This window comes from Engraulis encrasicolus, chromosome 5, assembly GCF_034702125.1.
Source record: "Engraulis encrasicolus isolate BLACKSEA-1 chromosome 5, IST_EnEncr_1.0, whole genome shotgun sequence".
NCBI classification, from domain to species: Eukaryota; Metazoa; Chordata; class Actinopteri; order Clupeiformes; family Engraulidae; genus Engraulis; species Engraulis encrasicolus.
The window spans coordinates 10,409,575-10,433,574 of NC_085861.1; the positions used below are offsets into that span (position 1 = coordinate 10,409,575).

Consider the following 24,000-nt stretch of genomic DNA (forward strand, 5'->3'; position numbering starts at 1 on the left):
AATTTAAATGAATCTCTATTTATGTTCTTTAATCCAAAGGTGATTGTGATAGTCAAGTTGGCGATTCATTTAAATATTTTTTTTTTAATCGATTAACGCATCAATCAACTAAAGGAGATTAATCAATTAATTGTTGACATCCCTAATAAAGAGCATCTTTACACGGAAAAAAAAGCTTTTAGCTGAGAACTCCCATTGCCTTTACAATACATTTATCAAACATTTCATCCACATATGCATACATGACACAAAGTGGAGTGTAATATAAAGACAACATTTAAGCAGCTAAGTTGAAAACATTTACAGAGCTAAGAGGAAAAAACCTTTAAGCAGTTAAGTTGAAAACATTTAAGCAGCTAGAACTAAGTTGATACACTATTTTCATGACCGTTTGCAGGCACTGTTTTCCTGTGATCAAATGGTACTTTCCATACACTTTACATCAATAAACCACACAGATTATACTGTATGTCCAATTGTCCACGTGTCTGGCTGGGTCAGAGGAGAGCAACCGATGATGGAAACAGATATGCAAATGACGGCGGGCACACCTTCCACCTTAGCAAGCCCATACAATGGCACATTACAATGAGGCCAGAAATAACATCATGACTACATCAGACCCTCATCATATCACTCACACATCTCCTCTTCTGGCTATGGAACACACTGATAATAACACATGAACACACACACGCATTGACACTGGCACCTGCCAACCGGCCAAATGTTGGTAAAACTTGGCTCTGGCTGGTAACAATTTCAGGGTCACTAGCCAATTCGGCAGGTAGCTTATTCTCTGGTATGACATATCAGAATAGTGTATCAAGAACAAGGTCAGTTACCGGTACTCACTTTCTATTTCTTTAATTTTGTTGTGTCATGTAGAAACACTTGCAATCATATTCTTACTTTAAGCACCCCATCTTCTGAGGTTAGATGAACAGCATCATGATAAAAACTAAAATAAAAATAAAAATACAATTTGTGGCCAGTAGAATAGCTGGATGGCTAGTGACTCGGGAAAACCACTAGCCACAGTGGCCGGCAAGCGAAAAAGTTAATGTCAAGCCTTGATGCACGCTCACACACTCTTAACGCATAAATGCATGCAGTACATTCTAACATAAACACATACACATAAACAAATGGACACACACACACACACACACACACACACACACACACACACACACACACACACACACACACACACACACACACACACACACACACACACACTCACTCCAACACATGAATACATACACATGAAACACATACACACTAACATACTGCATCTACAGCAGTAAAACACACCAACCAGAGTAAATATGTCATCATTCTGAACATCATCCTTGCATCACTTTCCTACATTTCACACTGCCTGCATTTTTTCACATTAACATGAGCAGTATCCTGACTCCATGTGGAATGAAAGAGCTGAGCGCTATAGACACAGACTGCTCATCTGATATCATGAAGGCATCATTATTGCATCACTCACTCCCTCTCTCTTCCTACTCATTTAACACACTAATCTAACTCATACAAGCTGCACTGTAAGTACACTGAGAATGTAAATAATCTGTAATGGCTGGGGGCGCTGTAGCGCAGCATTTGGGCTTACATTGCCCACAGGGACCCCAGTTGGAGTCCGGCCGGGGTCATTTCCCGGCCCTGCCCCATCTCTCTCTCCCAATCATTTCCTGTCTACTCTCACACTGTCCTATAATAATTAAGGCCAAAAAGCCCCCCAAAATACTGTAAATAATCTGTAATGGCCACATTGAGTTCAGAAGCTACGATTTATGAAGGTGCTGTGCTGGCAGTGCACCAACAAACCTGACCACATGTGGGCAACATGTATTGCCCATGATGACCCGGGTTCGAGGACCCTACTACCCCATCTCTCTCTCCCACTCACTTCCTCTCTGCTTTCACACAATCTTATCTTAATAAAGCCAAAAAAATCCCAATATGTATTAAAAAATATATATAGGATCAAGGAAGGGGAACTCGCACACCATGTAAGCCGATGCAATAATGTCCTTTTATTGCATGTTTCGAAAATAAAAAAGTGCTACCCAAGTGAACAGTGCAAACGTTTCGGTCCCATTCAGACCATCCTCAGTGCAAACATTGAAAATAAAGACACGCCCTTATATAGGCCAGGTAAAGCCACGTACACGGAAGACAGGTAGTAAGCCTGCAACCTAGCTTGAAATGCCTATAGGTTAGGGTGTATGGATAGAGACGTCCTGTCATCAGCATCCTTCCCATAGTAGGCTGGATAGACTAGTGCTATGGTCCAGTCATATTTTTTTTATCATATAGGGCGAACAAAAATAAAATAAAAATGCATGAAATAAGAAAAATAAATCTAAAAATTAATAATCAAATGTAGTCATGAGACAATGGCGCAATAATTAATAAGATCGCAGGGAATTCATAGATAGCAAGTCAAATCAAAGTCATCATTAAGTCCATTTGGTTGCAGTGTTTTTAAATAGAAAATCCATCTGGCTTCACATCTCAGCAAAGACTGGCTGGTGCAGCTGTATCTGCGACTGGGGACAACTCTGTCAATGCCAATGATTCTAAGATCATTGGCCGAATGGTTGGTCTCATTGAAATGTCTTGCGACTGGCGATTTGGGGTCCCCCCGATTTATTGCGCTCCGATGTTCATTGAGACGGATTCTCAATTGTCTGCGGGTGCACCCCACATATTGCAGGCCACATGGACAGCTCAGTAAATAGATCACATTCGTGGAATTGCATGTTATGAACTGTCTGATGTTGTAGTGTTTTTTTGTTGTGAAGCTGGTGAAGTGGTCCGTTTTTTTTGGCGTGACTGCAAGATGTGCAGTTGCGGCAGGGGAAAAAGCCAGTGACGTCATCCAATCGTGCGCACGGGCGTTTGGAGCGGTCAAAGGTATCCGAGTGTACCAGCCTGTCTTTGAGGTTTGAGGACCTGGAGTATGTGAAGAGGGGTGGCTGGGGGAAAAGTTCAGAGCAAATGGGGTCTGTTTTGAGGACATGCCAGTGTTGTTTGACAATGTTTTTGATTTCATGGCTGAAGGGTGTGTAGGTAGTACAGCAGATGAGAGGAGGTTTCTCACGGGGTGGTCTGGCACCTGAGCGAGTGCGACCAACATTGCCCTCAGATTTCACCCTGTCCAGGGCAGAATCGAGGACGTCTGTGGAGTAGCCCCGTAGAGTAAACTGTTCATATAGCTTATCTGCCTCTGTCCGGAAGTCTTCGTCTCTCTGGCAAATGCGTCTCACGCGCAAGAATTGACTGTAGGGGAGCCCTCGTTTGGTCGGTTCTGGGTGGAAGCTAGAGGCATGTAAACAACTGTTTTTGTCCGTAGGTTTCTTATACAGTGTAGTATAAAGTTTGCCATCTTTTCGTTTGACCCATGTGTCCAAAAAATGTATTTGATTTTTATCGTATTCAAGGCTGAATGTAATGGTGTCCACCAGACTGTTCATGTATTGGTGGAATTGTGTCAATTGTTCTTCTGTGCCTTTCCATATGATGAATAAATCATCTATGTAGCGTTTGTATGTTACGATATGGTCAGTGAAAGGGTTATTGGTGTGTATGTATTGATGTTCCAAGAAGCCCATGAATAGATTGGCATAATCAGGGGCGAAAGTTGCACCCATCGCTGTCCCTCTGACTTGAAGAAAAAAGTCATTATTGAATAAAAAATAGTTCTTGGTCAGGACAAGTTTTGCCATCTCTGTAAGAAATTCTGTGGGTGGGGAACATTGGGGTCGAGTGTCCAGAAAAAACTTTAGCGCTGTCAGGCCAATGTCGTGGGGTATATTGGTGTAAAGACTGGTGACGTCCATGGTGATCAAAAAAACTTCATTTGCGCCCAAGTCAACTTGTGCAAGTGTTTCAATGAAATCCCCAGTGTCTTTGAGATAGGAGGGTAGGGCCTCCACAAGGGGTCTCAGGTGTGCATCAACGAATTGGGAGAGAGGTTCTGTTAGTGAACCAATGCTCGATACAATGGGGCGGCCGGTTGGGAATGTATTGTATGCTTTGTGCACTTTGGGTAGTATGTAGATGACAGGGATGGTGGGGCTATCAGAGGAAAGAAATTTCCTCTCCTGTGTAGTTATATAACCATCCTCAAAGGCAACATTCAAGAAAAAGTCAATTTCCCTCTTATACGCTGCTGTGGGGTTACTTTGTAATTTTTGGTAAGAAGCAGCATCCGATAGTTGTCTCAGTACTTCTTTTTCATAGTCAGCTCTGTTCATACAGACAAGACCTCCACCTTTGTCAGCACTCGTAAAAATTGTGTCATTGTTTTTGGAAAGGGAGGACAATGAATTGAATTGTGCTTTGGTGCAGTTACGTCTCTTAGGTGTGGTGGATGTAGACGAGTACATGGACTCAATGTCCCTGTCTACCAGCTTGCAGAAGGTGTCGATGGCTGCGTTGTTCACTGGTGCTGAGAAAGTACTCTTTGGTTTGAATGACGTCACGGGTGCCTCCTCCGCGGTGGCAGGTGTCAATGGGGAAGTGGTTCTGTCCTTATGAAAAAAGTATTTCAGTTTGATGGCGCGGTAGAATTTAAACAGTTCAACTTTTGTTTGAAAGGGATTAGCCACTGGGGTTGGAACGAAGGACAGTCCTTTATTGAGAACACTCGTCTCGTCCTTATCGAAGTTCACATCCGAGAGGTTGAGTAATAGTTCACATACCTCCGGTCCCTGTTGCTCCGCCTCGTTGGAGCGTCGTATGTCCTGGGTGGTCGAGGTCTTGCGCCCCCTCTTGCCCCTCCTGCCCCGCGCGCGTTTGGCGCAGGTAGCTGGCGCGGCTGCGCCCCTCCGCGAGCGTGTGGTGGATCTAAAAAATCCGCATCAGAATCGGAGGGCATGTCGGAAAGGCTGGAATCAGATGTTGGCATCTCACTGAACCGAGTGCGCCGATGTTTTGGATCTGGGTTTTCTTTTAGCCAGGGGTACACATTGTCATTTTTATAATCCAGGGTGTCTCTCTTGAATTTAGTCAGTTTTGTTTTCTTCAGCTCCTCTTCGTATCTTTCAGTAGAGGTCTTGATTTCATCCTTCAATTGGGAAAGGTCTTCCGGTGTCATGGCAGATTGTAGCTGGGTTGACAGGTTGTCCATCTCAGCGCTGATGAGGGTCATTTGTTTTTGAGAGTGTTCGATGACGAGGACAGTGAGATCCAGGGAAGCCTTGTTAAGAATCCTGCACCACTCTTGGCAAAACTCCGGGTCATGGCGGCCTATAGTGGGTCGCTTCTGAATGCGTAGGCCACGAGTAATCTTCTTGGAGCGCACGTACTCACTCAAGGTTGAGCCATGTAGGAAAAATCGAGATTTATCAAACGACAGTTGTTTGAGCTTGCGTTTTAGATCCACTGATGTGGAAGATGCGGAGAGACTTTCGGTGAGAGCAGTCCGTGGGAAGAGAATGCCCTCAATATCCGCTTCTGTGAAAGTGCGTGTTTGCGCGTAATTGTCCGTGAGACTGTTTAAGTCGGCAAAGTTGGCCATCGTAAACCACCTGTTTGAAGTGGTGGCAGCGGAATACCTGGATAATCTGTAAATGTTCTTTCAAAGGGAGGTACCGCGCCTTTTCTCTTGATGCCGGGTGGGTGCGTAGGTTCCAACAGGTTAACTATAGGATCAAGGAAGGGGAACTCGCACACCATGTAAGCCGATGCAATAATGTCCTTTTATTGCATGTTTCGAAAATAAAAAAGTGCTACCCAAGTGAACAGTGCAAACGTTTCGGTCCCATTCAGACCATCCTCAGTGCAAACATTGAAAATAAAGACACGCCCTTATATAGGCCAGGTAAAGCCACGTACACGGAAGACAGGTAGTAAGCCTGCAACCTAGCTTGAAATGCCTATAGGTTAGGGTGTATGGATAGAGACGTCCTGTCATCAGCATCCTTCCCATAGTAGGCTGGATAGACTAGTGCTATGGTCCAGTCATATTTTTTTTATCATATAGGGCGAACAAAAATAAAATAAAAATGCATGAAATAAGAAAAATAAATCTAAAAATTAATAATCAAATGTAGTCATGAGACAATGGCGCAATAATTAATAAGATCGCAGGGAATTCATAGATAGCAAGTCAAATCAAAGTCATCATTAAGTCCATTTGGTTGCAGTGTTTTTAAATAGAAAATCCATCTGGCTTCACATCTCAGCAAAGACTGGCTGGTGCAGCTGTATCTGCGACTGGGGACAACTCTGTCAATGCCAATGATTCTAAGATCATTGGCCGAATGGTTGGTCTCATTGAAATGTCTTGCGACTGGCGATTTGGGGTCCCCCCGATTTATTGCGCTCCGATGTTCATTGAGACGGATTCTCAATTGTCTGCGGGTGCACCCCACATATTGCAGGCCACATGGACAGCTCAGTAAATAGATCACATTCGTGGAATTGCATGTTATGAACTGTCTGATGTTGTAGTGTTTTTTTGTTGTGAAGCTGGTGAAGTGGTCCGTTTTTTTGGCGTGACTGCAAGATGTGCAGTTGCGGCAGGGGAAAAAGCCAGTGACGTCATCCAATCGTGCGCACGGGCGTTTGGAGCGGTCAAAGGTATCCGAGTGTACCAGCCTGTCTTTGAGGTTTGAGGACCTGGAGTATGTGAAGAGGGGTGGCTGGGGGAAAAGTTCAGAGCAAATGGGGTCTGTTTTGAGGACATGCCAGTGTTGTTTGACAATGTTTTTGATTTCATGGCTGAAGGGTGTGTAGGTAGTACAGCAGATGAGAGGAGGTTTCTCACGGGGTGGTCTGGCACCTGAGCGAGTGCGACCAACATTGCCCTCAGATTTCACCCTGTCCAGGGCAGAATCGAGGACGTCTGTGGAGTAGCCCCGTAGAGTAAACTGTTCATATAGCTTATCTGCCTCTGTCCGGAAGTCTTCGTCTCTCTGGCAAATGCGTCTCACGCGCAAGAATTGACTGTAGGGGAGCCCTCGTTTGGTCGGTTCTGGGTGGAAGCTAGAGGCATGTAAACAACTGTTTTTGTCCGTAGGTTTCTTATACAGTGTAGTATAAAGTTTGCCATCTTTTCGTTTGACCCATGTGTCCAAAAAATGTATTTGATTTTTATCGTATTCAAGGCTGAATGTAATGGTGTCCACCAGACTGTTCATGTATTGGTGGAATTGTGTCAATTGTTCTTCTGTGCCTTTCCATATGATGAATAAATCATCTATGTAGCGTTTGTATGTTACGATATGGTCAGTGAAAGGGTTATTGGTGTGTATGTATTGATGTTCCAAGAAGCCCATGAATAGATTGGCATAATCAGGGGCGAAAGTTGCACCCATCGCTGTCCCTCTGACTTGAAGAAAAAAGTCATTATTGAATAAAAAATAGTTCTTGGTCAGGACAAGTTTTGCCATCTCTGTAAGAAATTCTGTGGGTGGGGAACATTGGGGTCGAGTGTCCAGAAAAAACTTTAGCGCTGTCAGGCCAATGTCGTGGGGTATATTGGTGTAAAGACTGGTGACGTCCATGGTGATCAAAAAAACTTCATTTGCGCCCAAGTCAGCTTGCACCAAAGCACAATTCAATTCATTGTCCTCCCTTTCCAAAAACAATGACACAATTTTTACGAGTGCTGACAAAGGTGGAGGTCTTGTCTGTATGAACAGAGCTGACTATGAAAAAGAAGTACTGAGACAACTATCGGATGCTGCTTCTTACCAAAAATTACAAAGTAACCCCACAGCAGCGTATAAGAGGGAAATTGACTTTTTCTTGAATGTTGCCTTTGAGGATGGTTATATAACTACACAGGAGAGGAAATTTCTTTCCTCTGATAGCCCCACCATCCCTGTCATCTACATACTACCCAAAGTGCACAAAGCATACAATACATTCCCAACCGGCCGCCCCATTGTATCGAGCATTGGTTCACTAACAGAACCTCTCTCCCAATTCGTTGATGCACACCTGAGACCCCTTGTGGAGGCCCTACCCTCCTATCTCAAAGACACTGGGGATTTCATTGAAACACTTGCACAAGTTGACTTGGGCGCAAATGAAGTTTTTTTGATCACCATGGACGTCGCCAGTCTTTACACCAATATACCCCACGACATTGGCCTGACAGCGCTAAAGTTTTTTCTGGACACTCGACCCCAATGTTCCCCACCCACAGAATTTCTTACAGAGATGGCAAAACTTGTCCTGACCAAGAACTATTTTTTATTCAATAATGACTTTTTTCTTCAAGTCAGAGGGACAGCGATGGGTGCAACTTTCGCCCCTGATTATGCCAATCTATTCATGGGCTTCTTGGAACATCAATACATACACACCAATAACCCTTTCACTGACCATATCGTAACATACAAACGCTACATAGATGATTTATTCATCATATGGAAAGGCACAGAAGAACAATTGACACAATTCCACCAATACATGAACAGTCTGGTGGACACCATTACATTCAGCCTTGAATACGATAAAAATCAAATACATTTTTTGGACACATGGGTCAAACGAAAAGATGGCAAACTTTATACTACACTGTATAAGAAACCTACGGACAAAAACAGTTGTTTACATGCCTCTAGCTTCCACCCAGAACCGACCAAACGAGGGCTCCCCTACAGTCAATTCTTGCGCGTGAGACGCATTTGCCAGAGAGACGAAGACTTCCGGACAGAGGCAGATAAGCTATATGAACAGTTTACTCTACGGGGCTACTCCACAGACGTCCTCGATTCTGCCCTGGACAGGGTGAAATCTGAGGGCAATGTTGGTCGCACTCGCTCAGGTGCCAGACCACCCCGTGAGAAACCTCCTCTCATCTGCTGTACTACCTACACACCCTTCAGCCATGAAATCAAAAACATTGTCAAACAACACTGGCATGTCCTCAAAACAGACCCCATTTGCTCTGAACTTTTCCCCCAGCCACCCCTCTTCACATACTCCAGGTCCTCAAACCTCAAAGACAGGCTGGTACACTCGGATACCTTTGACCGCTCCAAACGCCCGTGCGCACGATTGGATGACGTCACTGGCTTTTTCCCCTGCCGCAACTGCACATCTTGCAGTCACGCCAAAAAAACGGACCACTTCACCAGCTTCACAACAAAAAAACACTACAACATCAGACAGTTCATAACATGCAATTCCACGAATGTGATCTATTTACTGAGCTGTCCATGTGGCCTGCAATATGTGGGGTGCACCCGCAGACAATTGAGAATCCGTCTCAATGAACATCGGAGCGCAATAAATCGGGGGGACCCCAAATCGCCAGTCGCAAGACATTTCAATGAGACCAACCATTCGGCCAATGATCTTAGAATCATTGGCATTGACAGAGTTGTCCCCAGTCGCAGATACAGCTGCACCAGCCAGTCTTTGCTGAGATGTGAAGCCAGATGGATTTTCTATTTAAAAACACTGCAACCAAATGGACTTAATGATGACTTTGATTTGACTTGCTATCTATGAATTCCCTGCGATCTTATTAATTATTGCGCCATTGTCTCATGACTACATTTGATTATTAATTTTTAGATTTATTTTTCTTATTTCATGCATTTTTATTTTATTTTTGTTCGCCCTATATGATAAAAAAAATATGACTGGACCATAGCACTAGTCTATCCAGCCTACTATGGGAAGGATGCTGATGACAGGACGTCTCTATCCATACACCCTAACCTATAGGCATTTCAAGCTAGGTTGCAGGCTTACTACCTGTCTTCCGTGTACGTGGCTTTACCTGGCCTATATAAGGGCGTGTCTTTATTTTCAATGTTTGCACTGAGGATGGTCTGAATGGGACCGAAACGTTTGCACTGTTCACTTGGGTAGCACTTTTTTATTTTCGAAACATGCAATAAAAGGACATTATTGCATCGGCTTACATGGTGTGCGAGTTCCCCTTCCTTGATCCTATAGTTAACCTGTTGGAACCTACGCACCCACCCGGCATCAAGAGAAAAGGCGCGGTACCTCCCTTTGAAAGAACATTAAAAAATATATACACATTAAAAAAAAATATGTACATAAAAAAGAAGATACAATTTATCACCATGTACTATAAATCATCTGCTTCAATCGGTTCATTTAATACTGGTGACTTCTGCTCAGTCCTCCACGCGTTTGTTGCTATAACATTTTTTAAAAAGTTTCGGTGAATGGTCAGGACAAATATGTACTGTATATACAGTATGATGCTTGATGGCAGCATCCAAACCAGAATTGAATACACACTGCATACTAGCCTCATCCATAACATCAGGATTAAATCATCATTGCATCACTCCCCTTCTTGTCACGCCTGTTTCAGTGCACTAATGTATACACCCTCCTAGTGTACATGCAGCATGTAAATACAGACTAACTTCATGTGATGGAGTCATGACAACATGACTACATCACTCTTTAAAGATGTCAGTCAATCCTAGGTTTAGAAATAAAAAAACGCTGTTAAAAGTTTGATCCGACCAGCTCTGAACCAGCAGATTATAATGAGTGCTCAAGACAGGTAAAACAATTAGTCAATAAACGAAACTGTGACAGCCTTTTTTTACCAGGTTTTAGCCAGCTGTGCCAAAGCCATCTCACACTATCATTTTAATTCATTAATTAAATCATTAATTAAATAAAATAAGCAATTAATTAATTAACTGTACCTCAGGGCTGTCATGTCCACAGGACCATCGACTACGTTATTTATTAGTATTATTATCATTATTATTATTATTATATAAAACGTACGGCTAGCAAACTACTTGGTATCATTCTGCCAAGTATGGAGTGTAGTTATAGGGAGAGGCTTGTTAAAAAAGCTGACATCATCATCGATCAGTATACACATCCACTGCCCTCCTCTTTTAAACTCCTGCCCTCTGGACATCATTTTTGCCCCCCCCCCCTTTCCTGTCCAAAAACAGGTCAAGGTTCTCTTTTATTCTCCAAGCGATAAAAGCACTAAATGAGGTCAAGTACTTATGCAGTCACCTAATGTAGTGTGTGCTAGTGTGAATGTCACTTTCTGTGTTTTATGTTTATGTGTTTTTTCTTTGTTTGATATGCCTGATTGTCTCATGTCTGGTGCCAGCGAGAGTAATACAAGCACGATGACCCCACAGGGACGAATAAACTAACTACTCTAACTAACTTATTATTATTATTATTTTCAAATTTACCTCTTCATGGCACTCAGTGACCCGTCATCTAGTTGCTATCATAATTATCATCATTTCATTACATTACACTTAGCTGACGCTTTCATTTATTCAAAGCGACTTACAGTTATCATTTGTCAGGGTATTGGTTACAGTCCCTGGAGCAATGTGGGGTTAGGTGCCTTGCTCAAGGGCACTTCAGCCATGGATGGAGGTGTAGGGAGAGGTCAGGGGGGAGTCGAACCTGCGACCCCTAGATTGAAAGACCAACTCTCTAACCACTAGGCCATGGCTGCCCCATCATCATCACTATTATCGTTATTACATTATATATAGAGATTTTATTTAAAGGAATTGTACCTCCTTTTGGCGGTCATGTCGACGGGCCCGTCGTCGCCTCCTCCCATGTTCTCCTTGCCTTGCTTTCCCATCATGCCGTGGGCCATGGCGGCGGCGGCGGCGGCGCCGCGCAGGCTGCCGTTCATCTTCTCCTCGTAGGCGGCCGCGGCTGCGTAGGCCATGGCCCCGTGCTGGTGGGCGAGGCTGTGGGCTGTATGTCCGTGGGAGTGTCCGTGTCCGTGGGATTGCCCATGCCCATGCCCATGCCCATGGCTGTGGGAGTGGGAGTGGGAGTGGGAGTGGGCGCTGGCCGAGGGGCCCTTGAGATCCAGGAGGCCCCCCGCCGAGGCCCCCCCGACCCCCTCCAGGCCGCCCAGGTCCTTGCGCTTCAGCAGGGCCAGCATCTTCAGACGCTCCATGGCCTCGTGACCCTCCACCTGCACATATAATATGGCATCATTGCATTATGCTGCAAAATGTTGGAACCAACTTCTTGTCCAAATTAGAACTGCCCCAACAGTATATTTTTTTTATTAAAACAGCTTAATTCTCATCTGCCTTTGGTGATAGTTAGTAAATTACATACCATCTATAACACAATATAGTCTCTTTTTCTTCTCTTTTGCACATTGAATGACATTTATGTATGATAGTGTGCTATATAAGTAATTATATCCCCGAAACGCGGAGCGTCGGGGATGTAATGGTTTTGCGTGCCACCGCGTCCGCCGCGTCCGCCGCGTCCGCCGCCGCCGCCGCCGCTTAAGGTCTTTCGTGTTAACGCGATAACTTTTGAACGGATGTTTGGATTTGTCCCAGATTTTTTGGGTGAATGCTCTAGGGCTGGTTCATGAACTGATTCGAGTTTGGAGGTCAACACTTTCAAGATGGCTGAATTCAAGATGGCCGAATTTTTGTTTGGTCCATAACTTCTGACCGGGTGGATGGATTTGTCCCAGATTTGGTGTGTGAATGCTCTAGGGTAGGTTCATGAACTGCTTCGAGTTGGGAGGTCAACACTTTCAAGATGGCTGAATTCAAGATGGCCGAATTTTTGTTTGGTCCATAACTTCTGACCGGGTGGATGGATTTGTCCCAGATTTGGTGTGTGAATGCTCTAGGGTAGGTTCATGAACTGATTCGAGTTTGGAGGTCAACACTTTCAAGATGGCTGAATTCAAGATGGCCGAATTATTCTTTGGCCCATAACTACTGACCGGGTGGATGGATTTGTCCCAGATTTTGTGTGTGAATGCTCTAGGGTAGGTTCATGAACTGATTCGAGTTTGGAAGACAACACTTTCAAAATGGCGGAATTTTCATTTGGCCCATAACTTCTGACTGGGTGGATTGATTTGCCCGGTAACACCTTATTTTAATGGTTCACCATTTCAGTGAATCTACCATATTAGGTACAGTGTAATAACCAATGTAACAATATTTAATACCATGTAATACTAGTGTAATACCAGTGTAACAATATGCAATATCAGGTACAGTGTAATAACGAGTGTAACAGTATGCAATACCATGTAATATAGTGTAATACCAGTGTAACAATATGCAATACCATGTAAAACCACTTACGCACAAACACATGATGTAAGTAAAAAAATTACATTGTATTAAATATTGTTACACTGGTTATTACACTGTACCTAATGTGGTATATCCACTGAACCATTAAAACAGTATTACCATTTGCCCCATTTTTTGCTTCATTTTCACAATAGTCGTTTGGTTTTAAGCCTATGCACGTCATGTCACGTCTGTATGTATCATATACGTTTACGAAATGGTGGACGGGAGTGGTAGGAATGATGGGGGACTGGAAGCGTCGCGTTTCGGGGATATACCTTAAGCAGTCGAAGGCGACTGCAGAGGCAGTCTAGTTTTGATTGATTGATTGATTGATTGATTGATTGATTGATTGATTGAATTATTACAAAACCTTCACATTGTATCCGCCTGCACATTGGACAAGGCATTGGTGTTGCATTGGCAATATATTGGGGTATTGGTATGGTATTGTATTGTACTGTACTGTTATGGTATTGTATTTATATTGCTATGGTATTGTATTGATATTGGGGTACTGCTATGGTATTGTATTGATATGGGCAAGGTATTACATTGGTATTGTATTGGTATTGAGGTATTGCTATTGTATTTGCATAGGGGTATTGTATTGGTATGGTATTGCAGTGTTGGGGTATTGGCACTGGTACCTTGAGGCGTTTGGCCAGCAGCTCCTCTTGTTATGGTATTGGTATATTGGGGTATTGGTATGGTATGGTATTAATGGTTTGATATTGCTTTGGTATTGAGGTATTGGTATTGAGGTATTGGTATGGTATTGCACTGTTGGGGTATTGGTATTGAGGACAGCACTGTATTGTGACTGCATATTGTATTGGTATCGGGGTATTGTACTTGCATAGGGGTATTGGGGTATTGGTACCTTGAGGCGTTTGGCCAGCAGCTCCTCTTGTGCGCGCTCGTGGCCGTGTCCGGCGGCGGCGGCGGCAGCAGCATGAGCGGCGTCCAGGCCGCGCTTCAGCAGGTTGAGCCGCAACGCCTCCTCGCTCATCCGGTCCATCCTGCAGGGAGAGGAGAGGAGGGGAGGGGAGCAGACAGAAGCACACAGGGGTCAGTGACAAGTGAACACTGCAGCACCAGGAGGCGACAGCAGCGGTCAGGCAGTCTGGACCGCTCAAGAGGTCAGATACAGGCCCTTAGGACCACTGAAGAGGTCAGATACAGGGCCTTAAGACCACTGAAGAGGTCAGATACAGGGCCTTAGGACCACTGAAGAGGTCAAATACAGGGCCTTAGGACCACTGAAGAGGTCAAATACAGGGCCTTAGGACCACTGAAGAGGTCAAATACAGGGCCTATAGGGTTAAACCACAACCATGGAGGAGGTCAGAGACAAGTGAGTGGTGCATAGCACCAGAAGAAAACAAAGGTCAAGCAGTTGGGACAACAAAATAGGTCTAATACAGGTGTTTTGGACAACCAAATAGGTAAAATATATGTGTTTGGGGGTCAAAGCACAGTCATGGAGGGGGTCAGTGAGTTCTGTAGCAACATTAACACAGACTGAATATGTTTTCAGTCAGGCAGCCTGCCGGACAACTAAAGGGGGTCCTCGGGGTCAGTTACAGGTACGGATATCTATGAGAATGATAAAAGTGGTAGAAATGTCACTATTTAGTATAAGGAGAAAGCAATAAAAGCAGAGGTCTTCACTCAATCTCCTTTAGGATAAACAAAGTCTTCTGCTTCACTCTACTGAGTAAATCTTGCGTCATTTACAACCTTCACATAATTTGTTTCAACATCAATACCAGGTGAAGACATAGTGTGTGTGTGTGTGTGTGTGTGTGTGTGTGTGTGTGTGTGTGTGTGTGTGTGTGTGTGTGTGTGTGTGTGTGTGTGTGTGTGTGTGTGTGTGTGTGTGTGTGTGTGTGTGTGTGTGTGTGTGTGTGGGCACGTAAGTGTGACTATTTTGCAACTACTTTCCTATTTTACTATTGAGCATATGCACATACATTTGCTTGAGCACATTAGAGCTACTGTGTGCTTCTATGTATGTGTGTGTCTTGCATGAGAGAAAGTCGTATTGAACGGATGTGATTCAGCCGTTTCTGGGAGAGGGAGATGTGCAAGATTTGTCTTTCATAGGGTGAAATGTCCACGTGTATGTTCACATGTCTGTACTGTACATTAGTGCAGGGTGATATGGAAAAAAATATATATATCTCAATATGGATTACTTTATATCAGAATATATATCACAATATACCACAATAATGTATGTTTTCAGTTGTTTTCTTTATTTTCTCTTAATTGTGTCGTGTTTGTCTCGTGTTTGTTTAAAATGGTTTTTTTCTTCCTTTTTTCAGTTATATGAACTTAGAGTGTGTGCAGTGACAACACCAAATGTTATTAAATTGTAATAGAGTATATATTAGCTGCTAGCCCGACAGACACGTTTCTATCATGATAACTATATAGATCGTCATATCGCCCAGCCGTACAGTACAAATGATTGACAGTTACAGGGTTAGCTGCAGGTCAAGTAGTGCAGCATGTGAATGGGATTAAGAGATGTCAAGAAGGATTTTCAAAGATTCAGACAGGCATGACTGTCCAATGCCACCAAAGACACAGCATCTGAGTACTGGTACTGGTAATTCATTTTACTTCTGATGGTGGTGACGACGGTGAACGACCTTCCCCTTGGGGGACGATAAAAGTCTATCTATCTATCTATCTATCTATCTATCTATCTATCTATCTATCTATCTATCTATCTATCTATCTATCTATCTATCTATCTATCTATCTACCTATATATCGATCTGTCTGGATACCAATGTTCACTCAAAGTACAAACCCCAACTCCGATGAAGTTGGGACGTTTGGTAAACAGTGAATAAAATCAAAATGCTATCATTTTCAAAACATTCAATCTATTCATTAGATGGGGAATAGAAAAAAGACAACATATTAAGTGTTAAAACCGAGAAAAAATATTGTTTTGGGGGACATATGTACTCATTTCTAATTTGATAAATCCAACACGTCTTAAAAGAGTTGGGACGGGGACAATAAATGGCAGCAAATGTCGAGGAAGACTAAAAACAAAACAAAACAAAAGACAACACTTAACAGTTAAATACATTAACCGATGAGATGATTTTATATAAAAAACAGTGTTAATTCCTATCTTGGACATGATTTCACCAGCTTAAATGGTGGGTGTATTCCTTGTCATGTTTTGCAATGTTTTCCTTTCTGTAGTGCTTACAGTGTGACAGGTCTTGACCAAAAACCCACCATTTTATCACCTGCTGGTCCTTATGATGGAGCCAAACTGTTAAAACATAGTAGAGAATGCAATTTGACCTTACTATGTGGCAGTAATCGAAGATCTCCCTTCAAAATATAATGCATGAGTGGCTTTTCATGCTGTTTAAAACCCATTTATACCATTCAACACTGTATTTAACTCTACAGATGAGTGAGAACATCTTAACCAATGCACTACTGCACCCGCATGCCATCATGGAGGCTGACTTTTGAAGCTAGCACTAACACAAGTTGGATGGTCCATTTTCACTGTAGCACAGGATGTGCAATGCTCTATTATTGTCAAAAAGAATGGACTTCTACAACTCCTGCTGACTTCTGTAAGCAAAGGACAGTTTCCCATGTATTCTGGGTCTATTTCAAGTGAGCTCAGGTGCTTAGGAGAATGTTACACCCCTGTATCATTTTCATGCATTAAGCATTCTTAATATGGTCAATTTTCAATAGCTCTAATTCCTGGAGTGTTAGAGTGAGACTACAGCCAATATATATTTCATGATGTCATGAACCTATACAATGATTTTATTAACAAAAATATGTCTTATATACACTCAATCGTGGTAAATCAAAGGGAATTCAAAAATGTATGTAATAACTATGGTAATTATTCCCTTTGCATCTTTAATTCTGAGTTACTCAGCCTCTCTGTAATGATCTTATACCTGGACACCTATATTGTCCGTCAGTACAATTCATTTTGAAATGTTCTTCTTTGTTGTTTTATCTTATTTGGATGTTTACTAAATTTCACTGATCCCCGTCCCAACTCTTTTGAGACGTGTTGGATTTATCAAATTAGAAATGAGTACATATGTCCCCCAAAACAATATTTTTTCTCGGTTTTAACACTTAATATGTTGTCTTTTCACTATTCTCCATCTAAAGAATAGATTGAATGTTTTGAAAATGATAGCATTTGGATTTTATTCACTGTTTACCAAACGTCCCAACTTCATCGGAGTTGGGGTTTGTAGACAGATTTTCTTTACATAGACAAATGTGCACTTCGATACAGATAAATCCGATTTAAAATTGAGGGCAAAACACAACAAGTCAGAGGCTTTGTCATCTGAAGACATGTTAAGACAACATGGCAGCGAGCACGTATGGTGACATGCTGAACTGCTAGTCAAGATCTGCATTTTATCTTTTTATTTTTAAGTTTTCATGTTATTCTACGCAAGAAGAAAAAACATAAAGAAGTGGATTCCACAACTGAATAAGAGGTCCTCTCATCTCAGTTGTCTAATGTCACAACAAAAGCCTGCAGCGCCAACCACACTGACAACGTTTGCACCTCCAATTGTTCCTAAACCAACTGCCATCACCTCCCCACGCTAGGCAGCACCTCCCCATGCTAGGCAGCTAGTGACACACACACATGTACGCATGCACACAAACACACACACACACACTAGCACACATGGAAGAGGAGCGATATCTCACACCATCAGCACCACTGCCAGCTGCGTTTGTCTGCATGCCTGTGTACAAGTCTGCGTGTGTGTGTGTGTAAGTATTTTTGTGTGTTGTTCATATCATGTTTGTTAGGTGTGAGCATTTGTGCCAGAGTGAAAGACACTTTGTGTGTGTGTGTGTGTGTGTGTGTGTGTGTGTATGTGCGTGTTCATTATTCTAAGCTGAAGTGTGTTCCTTTCGTACTAACGTGTCACATTTTTGACTAGAGAGAAAGAGAGTAAGAGAGAGAGAGAGAGAGAGAGAGAGAGAGAGAGAGAGAGAGAGAGAGAGAGAGAGAGAGAGAAATACAGGAGGACTGCTCTGGTATGTAATAATGCCAACGTATTCAACAAAGCAACACACAGCTGACCTTGGACACATAAGTCAACACACACACACACACACACACACACACACACACACACACACACACACACACACACACACACACAAAATTCACGCATACACGCACGCACGCCCGCCCTGCACGCACACACACACATACACACACACACACACACACACACACACACACACACACACACACACACACACACACACACACACACACACACACACACACACACAGCGCCACTCTTCTTCTTCCTCTGCCATTCCCCTGAATGTCACCGGGCGGCCATGCCAGAGTGCCCGTCTCACTCTTCAAAATGGCATCTCACGGGGACAATGGACCCCGGGTCTCACTTTCGTCGGCCACGCTACGGCATCCGAAAGAGTAGCAACATGATCTGATCTTGGGGAGAGGGAGAGGGAGAGAGAGAGAGAGAGATCATGTGTGTGAGTGAGTGAGTAAGTGTGTGTGTGTGTGTGTGTGTGTGTGTGTGTGTGTGTGTGTGTGTGTGTGTGTGAGTGAGTGAGTGAGTGAGTGAGTGAGTGAGTGAGTGAGTGAGTGAGTGAGTGAGTGAGTGAGTGAGTGAGAGAGAGAGAGAGAGAGAGAGAGGGAGAGAGAGAGAGAGAGAGGGGACACCCCCCTGGAGCTCTATCATTATAGCGGTAGGCACTGTTTGGGCATGAGTGAGCTGCAACACGGCTGTATGCAAAATCCCAAGGCATTAAAACACACGGGGCTGGGGGACATGCTGACGGCTCAGAGGAATGTGCGTGTGTGTGTGTGTGTGTGTGTGTTCCGTTTTTTTTGTGTGTCTATCTACCTTTGAAGTAATGAATAAGTCGCTGAATAGAAGGATGGTCAAAACAAACTGCTAAAAAAACTGCTAGTGTACTAGTGATTACCAAGAGGGAGTCTTCAGTCTTCAGTACACTTACCGGAAAAAAAAACGTCTAACCACCATCACCACACTTAGTCACACACACACACACACACACACACACACACACACACACACACACACACACACACACACACACACACACACACACACACACACACACACACACACACACACACACACACACACACACACACACACACACACACAGGAACCTACACTTATGGGCTTTAGCACAGACATCCCACACAGAGACAGTAGGAGGATCAGGGCTGGACTGGCCAACTGGCATAGCAAGGCATTTCCCAAACATTTCTGAAAACAGGGACCCACAAGGGTGCGGGGCCCACCAGAAAGAGTCAGTTCTGCACCGCTAATTATGATGGAGGGGCTTTAACCGAAAAGTGCCCGGGCCCTATTTCTCCCCCCGTCCAGCCCTGAGGAGGATCCATGTGACGGTACAGCAGTGATTCTCAAAGTGTGGTCCGGGGACCACTAGTGGTCCGCAACAGAGCTCAGGTGGTCCGCGAGGGGATTTCTACTTTTCCCAAGATAAGCTAGCAGTAGGCTATATTTGTAACATTTTCATGTTTTCAACACAATAAGACAAGCTTATAATGTGAATAAAAAGTAAGTGATCTGCATCAAAATTAGCAGTTTAAAATTAGCATCCATCAACTGCCAATTCAGGTGACAGGTGGTCCCCGATAATTTTTTTGGGGGGAAAAGTGGTCCTCGGTCTGAAAAAGTTTGAGAAACACTGCGGTACAGGCATACAGGCAGGCATGGCCGACATTTCCCAACACTACACTACAGTCACTTAGCAGAGACAGAGCCAGAGCCAGAGCCAGCCACAAAACCAACAAGGAGGAGAGGAGAGAAGAGCATGAGAGAGCAGAGGAGAGAACAAAGGAGGAGAGAAGAGAAGAGAATAGAAGAGGAGAGAATGGAGAAGAAGAGAAGAGAAGAGAGGACAGGAAAAAGGAAAGAGAGGGGACAGGACAAGAGAGAGAGGACAGGAGAGGAGAGGAAAGGAGAGAAAAGAGACAAAAGTAGAGGAGAGGAGATGAGAGGAGAGGAGGAAGAGGAGGAGAGAAGAGGAGAGATGAGATGAGAGGAAAGAAGAGAAGAGCAGAGTTGAGAGGAGCAGAGTCGAGGAGAGGAGAAGTGAAGAGAAGAGAGGAGGAAGAGGAGGAGAGAAGAGGAGAGGGGGTCGTCTTATTGCTGAACATCATCGTTCTGTTGTCATTGGAGGGAAAATCTAGACCTGGCTTTTCTCAGTGATAAATGTTTTTTGTCGGGGGGTGCGGGTAGGGAGTGGAGGCCTTCTTAACATGAAGACTACAGATTTCTTTGTCAGTGAAGCGGGGCATTGGAACTGCGATGTATTTTCTTTGGGGGGGCGGGGCAAGTAAGGTAGCATCATGGCTGGGTTTGGGAATAAGGATGTGTGTGTGTGTGTTGGGGGGGATAAGGTACCGTGGCTGGGTTTGTATGTGTGTGTGTGTGTGTGTTGGGGGGTAGTAGGTGTCTGAATTTTGGGGGAGAGAGAGAGAGAGAGAGAGAGAGAGAGAGAAGAGATGGGGGAGGGGTGCAGAGATGGTGGGATGGTTATAATTAGAGCAAAATGCCCCATTGGGTGAAACTTCCACACACACCGAGACAAGCAGACCTACACCATAATCTACACAGTCCCCCCCACATACACACACGTCGCAGTCACACAGTCTTCCTCTCTCGCTCGCTCTCTTTCACACACATACACACAGGTAGACTCTTCCCCTCTCTCTTTCTGACAGACAGAGAGAAAGACAGACAGAGAGCTACACCAATACAGACAAAGACAGACATGCAAGCAAGCAGACCCCCCCCCCCCCAAAAAAATAGCCACGACTTAAGATTTCCATGGCTCTTGTTAGCCTTTTAATGTGTGGATGCCTGAAGTGCAACAGATTGTGACTCATACACGTTGCCATTTCCCTTTTTCAATGCAACCGTTTTTTTTTCATACACGTTGCCATTTCAACGCAAGTGTTACAAAAAAGATAGAGCAGGGAAAGCAACACCCACGGCCCCCAAAAACTTCACAGCAAGAAAAAAAGAGAGAGAGGGCCCTGCCGTGACCTAATGGTAGGGCACTGGGTTACCATGCCGACGACCCGGGTTCGATTCTGTCCCGGGTCATTTGCCGATACTTCCCGCCTCTCTCTCCCACTCACTTCCTGTCTCTCCTCCACTGTCCTATCAAAAAAATAAAGGCAAAAAAGCCAGAGAGAAATATTTTTTTTAAAGAGAGAGAGAGAGAGAGAGAGAGAGAGAAAGAAGAGAAAAAACACCCACCTAGAGGTGATGGGCATAGAAAATGGTGAACAGAGAGAGGGTGAAGAGGGGAGGGGGCAGGAAAGAAGAAAAAAAAACGAGAGCGCAAGAGGGCGCATATGACAGAGTGAAAAAGGTGAGCAGAAGCCAACCAGAGCCTGCCCCCCACCACACGCACACACGCACACACACCAACTGCCCAAATCTCCCCACCCCCACCTTTGATAGACCAATGAGAACTGCCCTTTGATACGAGCAAGCAAAATGCGCCCTCGTCTTCCAGTGTCCTCCTCACACATACAGACACACGCACGCACACACACACAGTTTTGTCCGGAGCGCCATATTCCTTCTTACATAATACAATGACTGTTTCCCTCATACTGTAAAAGCTCCCACCACCAGACCCCTACACGACTGACCACACCTCCCAAAACCTCCTCCTCCTCTTCCTTGTCCTCCTCTCCCTCCTCCTCCACCTCTCCCTCCTCCTCCTCTTCCTTGTCCTCCTCTCCCTCCTCTTCCTCTTCGCCCTCCTCCTCTCCCTCTTCCTCCTCCTCCTCCTCTTCCTTGTCCTCCTCTCCCTCCTCCTCCACCTCTCCCTCCTCCTCCTCTTCCTTGTCCTCCTCTCCCTCCTCTTCCTCTTCGCCCTCCTCCTCTCCCTCTTCCTCCTCCTCCTCCTTGTCCTCCTCTCCCTCCTCCTCCACCTCTCCCTCCTCCTCCTCTTCCTCCTCCTCCACCTCTCCCTCCTCCTCTTCCTTGTCCTCCTCTCCCTCCTCCTCTTCCTTGTCCTCCTCTCCCTCCTCCTCCTCTCCCTCTTCCTCCTCCCCCTCCTCTTCCTTGTCTTCCTCTCCCTCCTCCTCCTCCGACCTCCTCCTCTCCCACCACCTCGATGTAACTCCTTCTCCTCCTCGTCCACTTCCTCCTCCCCCTCCTCCCCCTTCTCCTCCCATCACCACCCATCCCTCCCTCCCCAAAAAAAAAGAAAAAAGAAAAAAAATGGTCACACGCATGTGCATTTCACCACACACACACACACACACACACACACACACACACACACACACACACACACACACACACACACACACACACACACACACACACACACACACACACACACACACACACACACACACACACACAGCTCCGGGCATGCTGCCAGCCCACACAAGCGTCCGCCGCCTCCAGGCATCTCCGGCATCACAGGAGGAGGAGACGAGGCAACAAGATGGAGACGCAGAACACACACACACACACACACAGCAACAAGATGGAGAACACACACACACACGCACACACAGCAACAAGATGGAGAACACACACACACACACACACACAGCAACAAGATGGAGAACACACACACACACGCACACACAGCAACAAGATGGAGAACACACACACACACACACACACACACAGCAGACGAGGCAACAAGATGGGGCACACACACACACACACACACACACACACACACACACACACACACACACACACACACACACACACACACACACACACACACACACACAGCAACAAGATGGAGAACACACACACACACGCATACGTGCATGCCCGGACACACGCACAGACACACACACACACACCCTCGACGAGGCGCTAAAATGGAGAACACACACATGCGCATGCTCACGCACGCTCACACACACACACACACACCAGACGAGGCACTAAGATGGAGATACAGCATACACACACACACACACACAAGGCAGATGAGGCAATAAGAAGAAGATGCAGCACACACACTACACACTACACACGCACACAGCAAACGAGGTGCTAAGATGGAGAAGCAGCATACACACACACACACACACACACACGCCACACGCACACGCACAAATACACACATACACACACACACACACACACACACCACGCACACACACACACACACACACACACACCACGCACGCACGCCACGCACACACACACACACACACACACAGTAGACGAAGTGGTACGATGAAGATGCTGTAGCGAGACTGGCAGCAGCAACAGAGAGCAGCAGATTCAACGACAGCAGAGGGAACAGCGGCGGCCGAGGTAACACACACACACACACACACACACACACACACACACACACACACACACACACACACACACAGCAGGAACACACACGGCAGGAACAGCGGCGTCCAAGGCAACACACACACACACACGCGCACACACACACAGCCAGGTCCACACACGGCAGGAACAGCGGTGCCCGAGGTAACACACACACACACACACGGCAGGAACAGTGGCGGCTGAGGCGACAGCAGCAGCAGGGCTGTTCCACAGTAGGAGCCCCACTGATGGGTGGACACACACACACACACACACACACACACACACACACACACACACACACACACACACACACACACACACACACACACACACACACACACACACACACACACACAGGTCAGTCCCACCACAGAACAGAGACACAGCCAGCAGTGGGCCCAACACACACACGCACACACGCACACGCACACACGCACACACACACAGTTGTTTTAACAGGTCGCTCACTCTCACTTGCCCACTCCCAAAAATGAACA

General features: G+C 45.0%; 1 protein-coding gene across 2 annotated transcripts in view; it reads right to left on the bottom strand.

Moving 5' to 3' along the window:
• LOC134448944 (transcriptional repressor p66-beta-like) overlaps positions 1 to 24,000 on the bottom strand; it is a 56,775-nt gene that overhangs the window by 18,636 nt on the left and 14,139 nt on the right. For both annotated transcript variants that reach the window (XM_063198652.1, XM_063198651.1), the window contains exons 2-3: positions 13,978 to 14,116; positions 11,538 to 11,953 (exon numbers count right to left, since the gene is read on the bottom strand). In XM_063198652.1, coding sequence (XP_063054722.1) covers positions 11,538 to 11,953; positions 13,978 to 14,115 — 554 coding nt within the window. In that variant the 5' untranslated portion in view covers position 14,116. The remainder of the gene's footprint in view (positions 1 to 11,537; positions 11,954 to 13,977; positions 14,117 to 24,000) is intronic.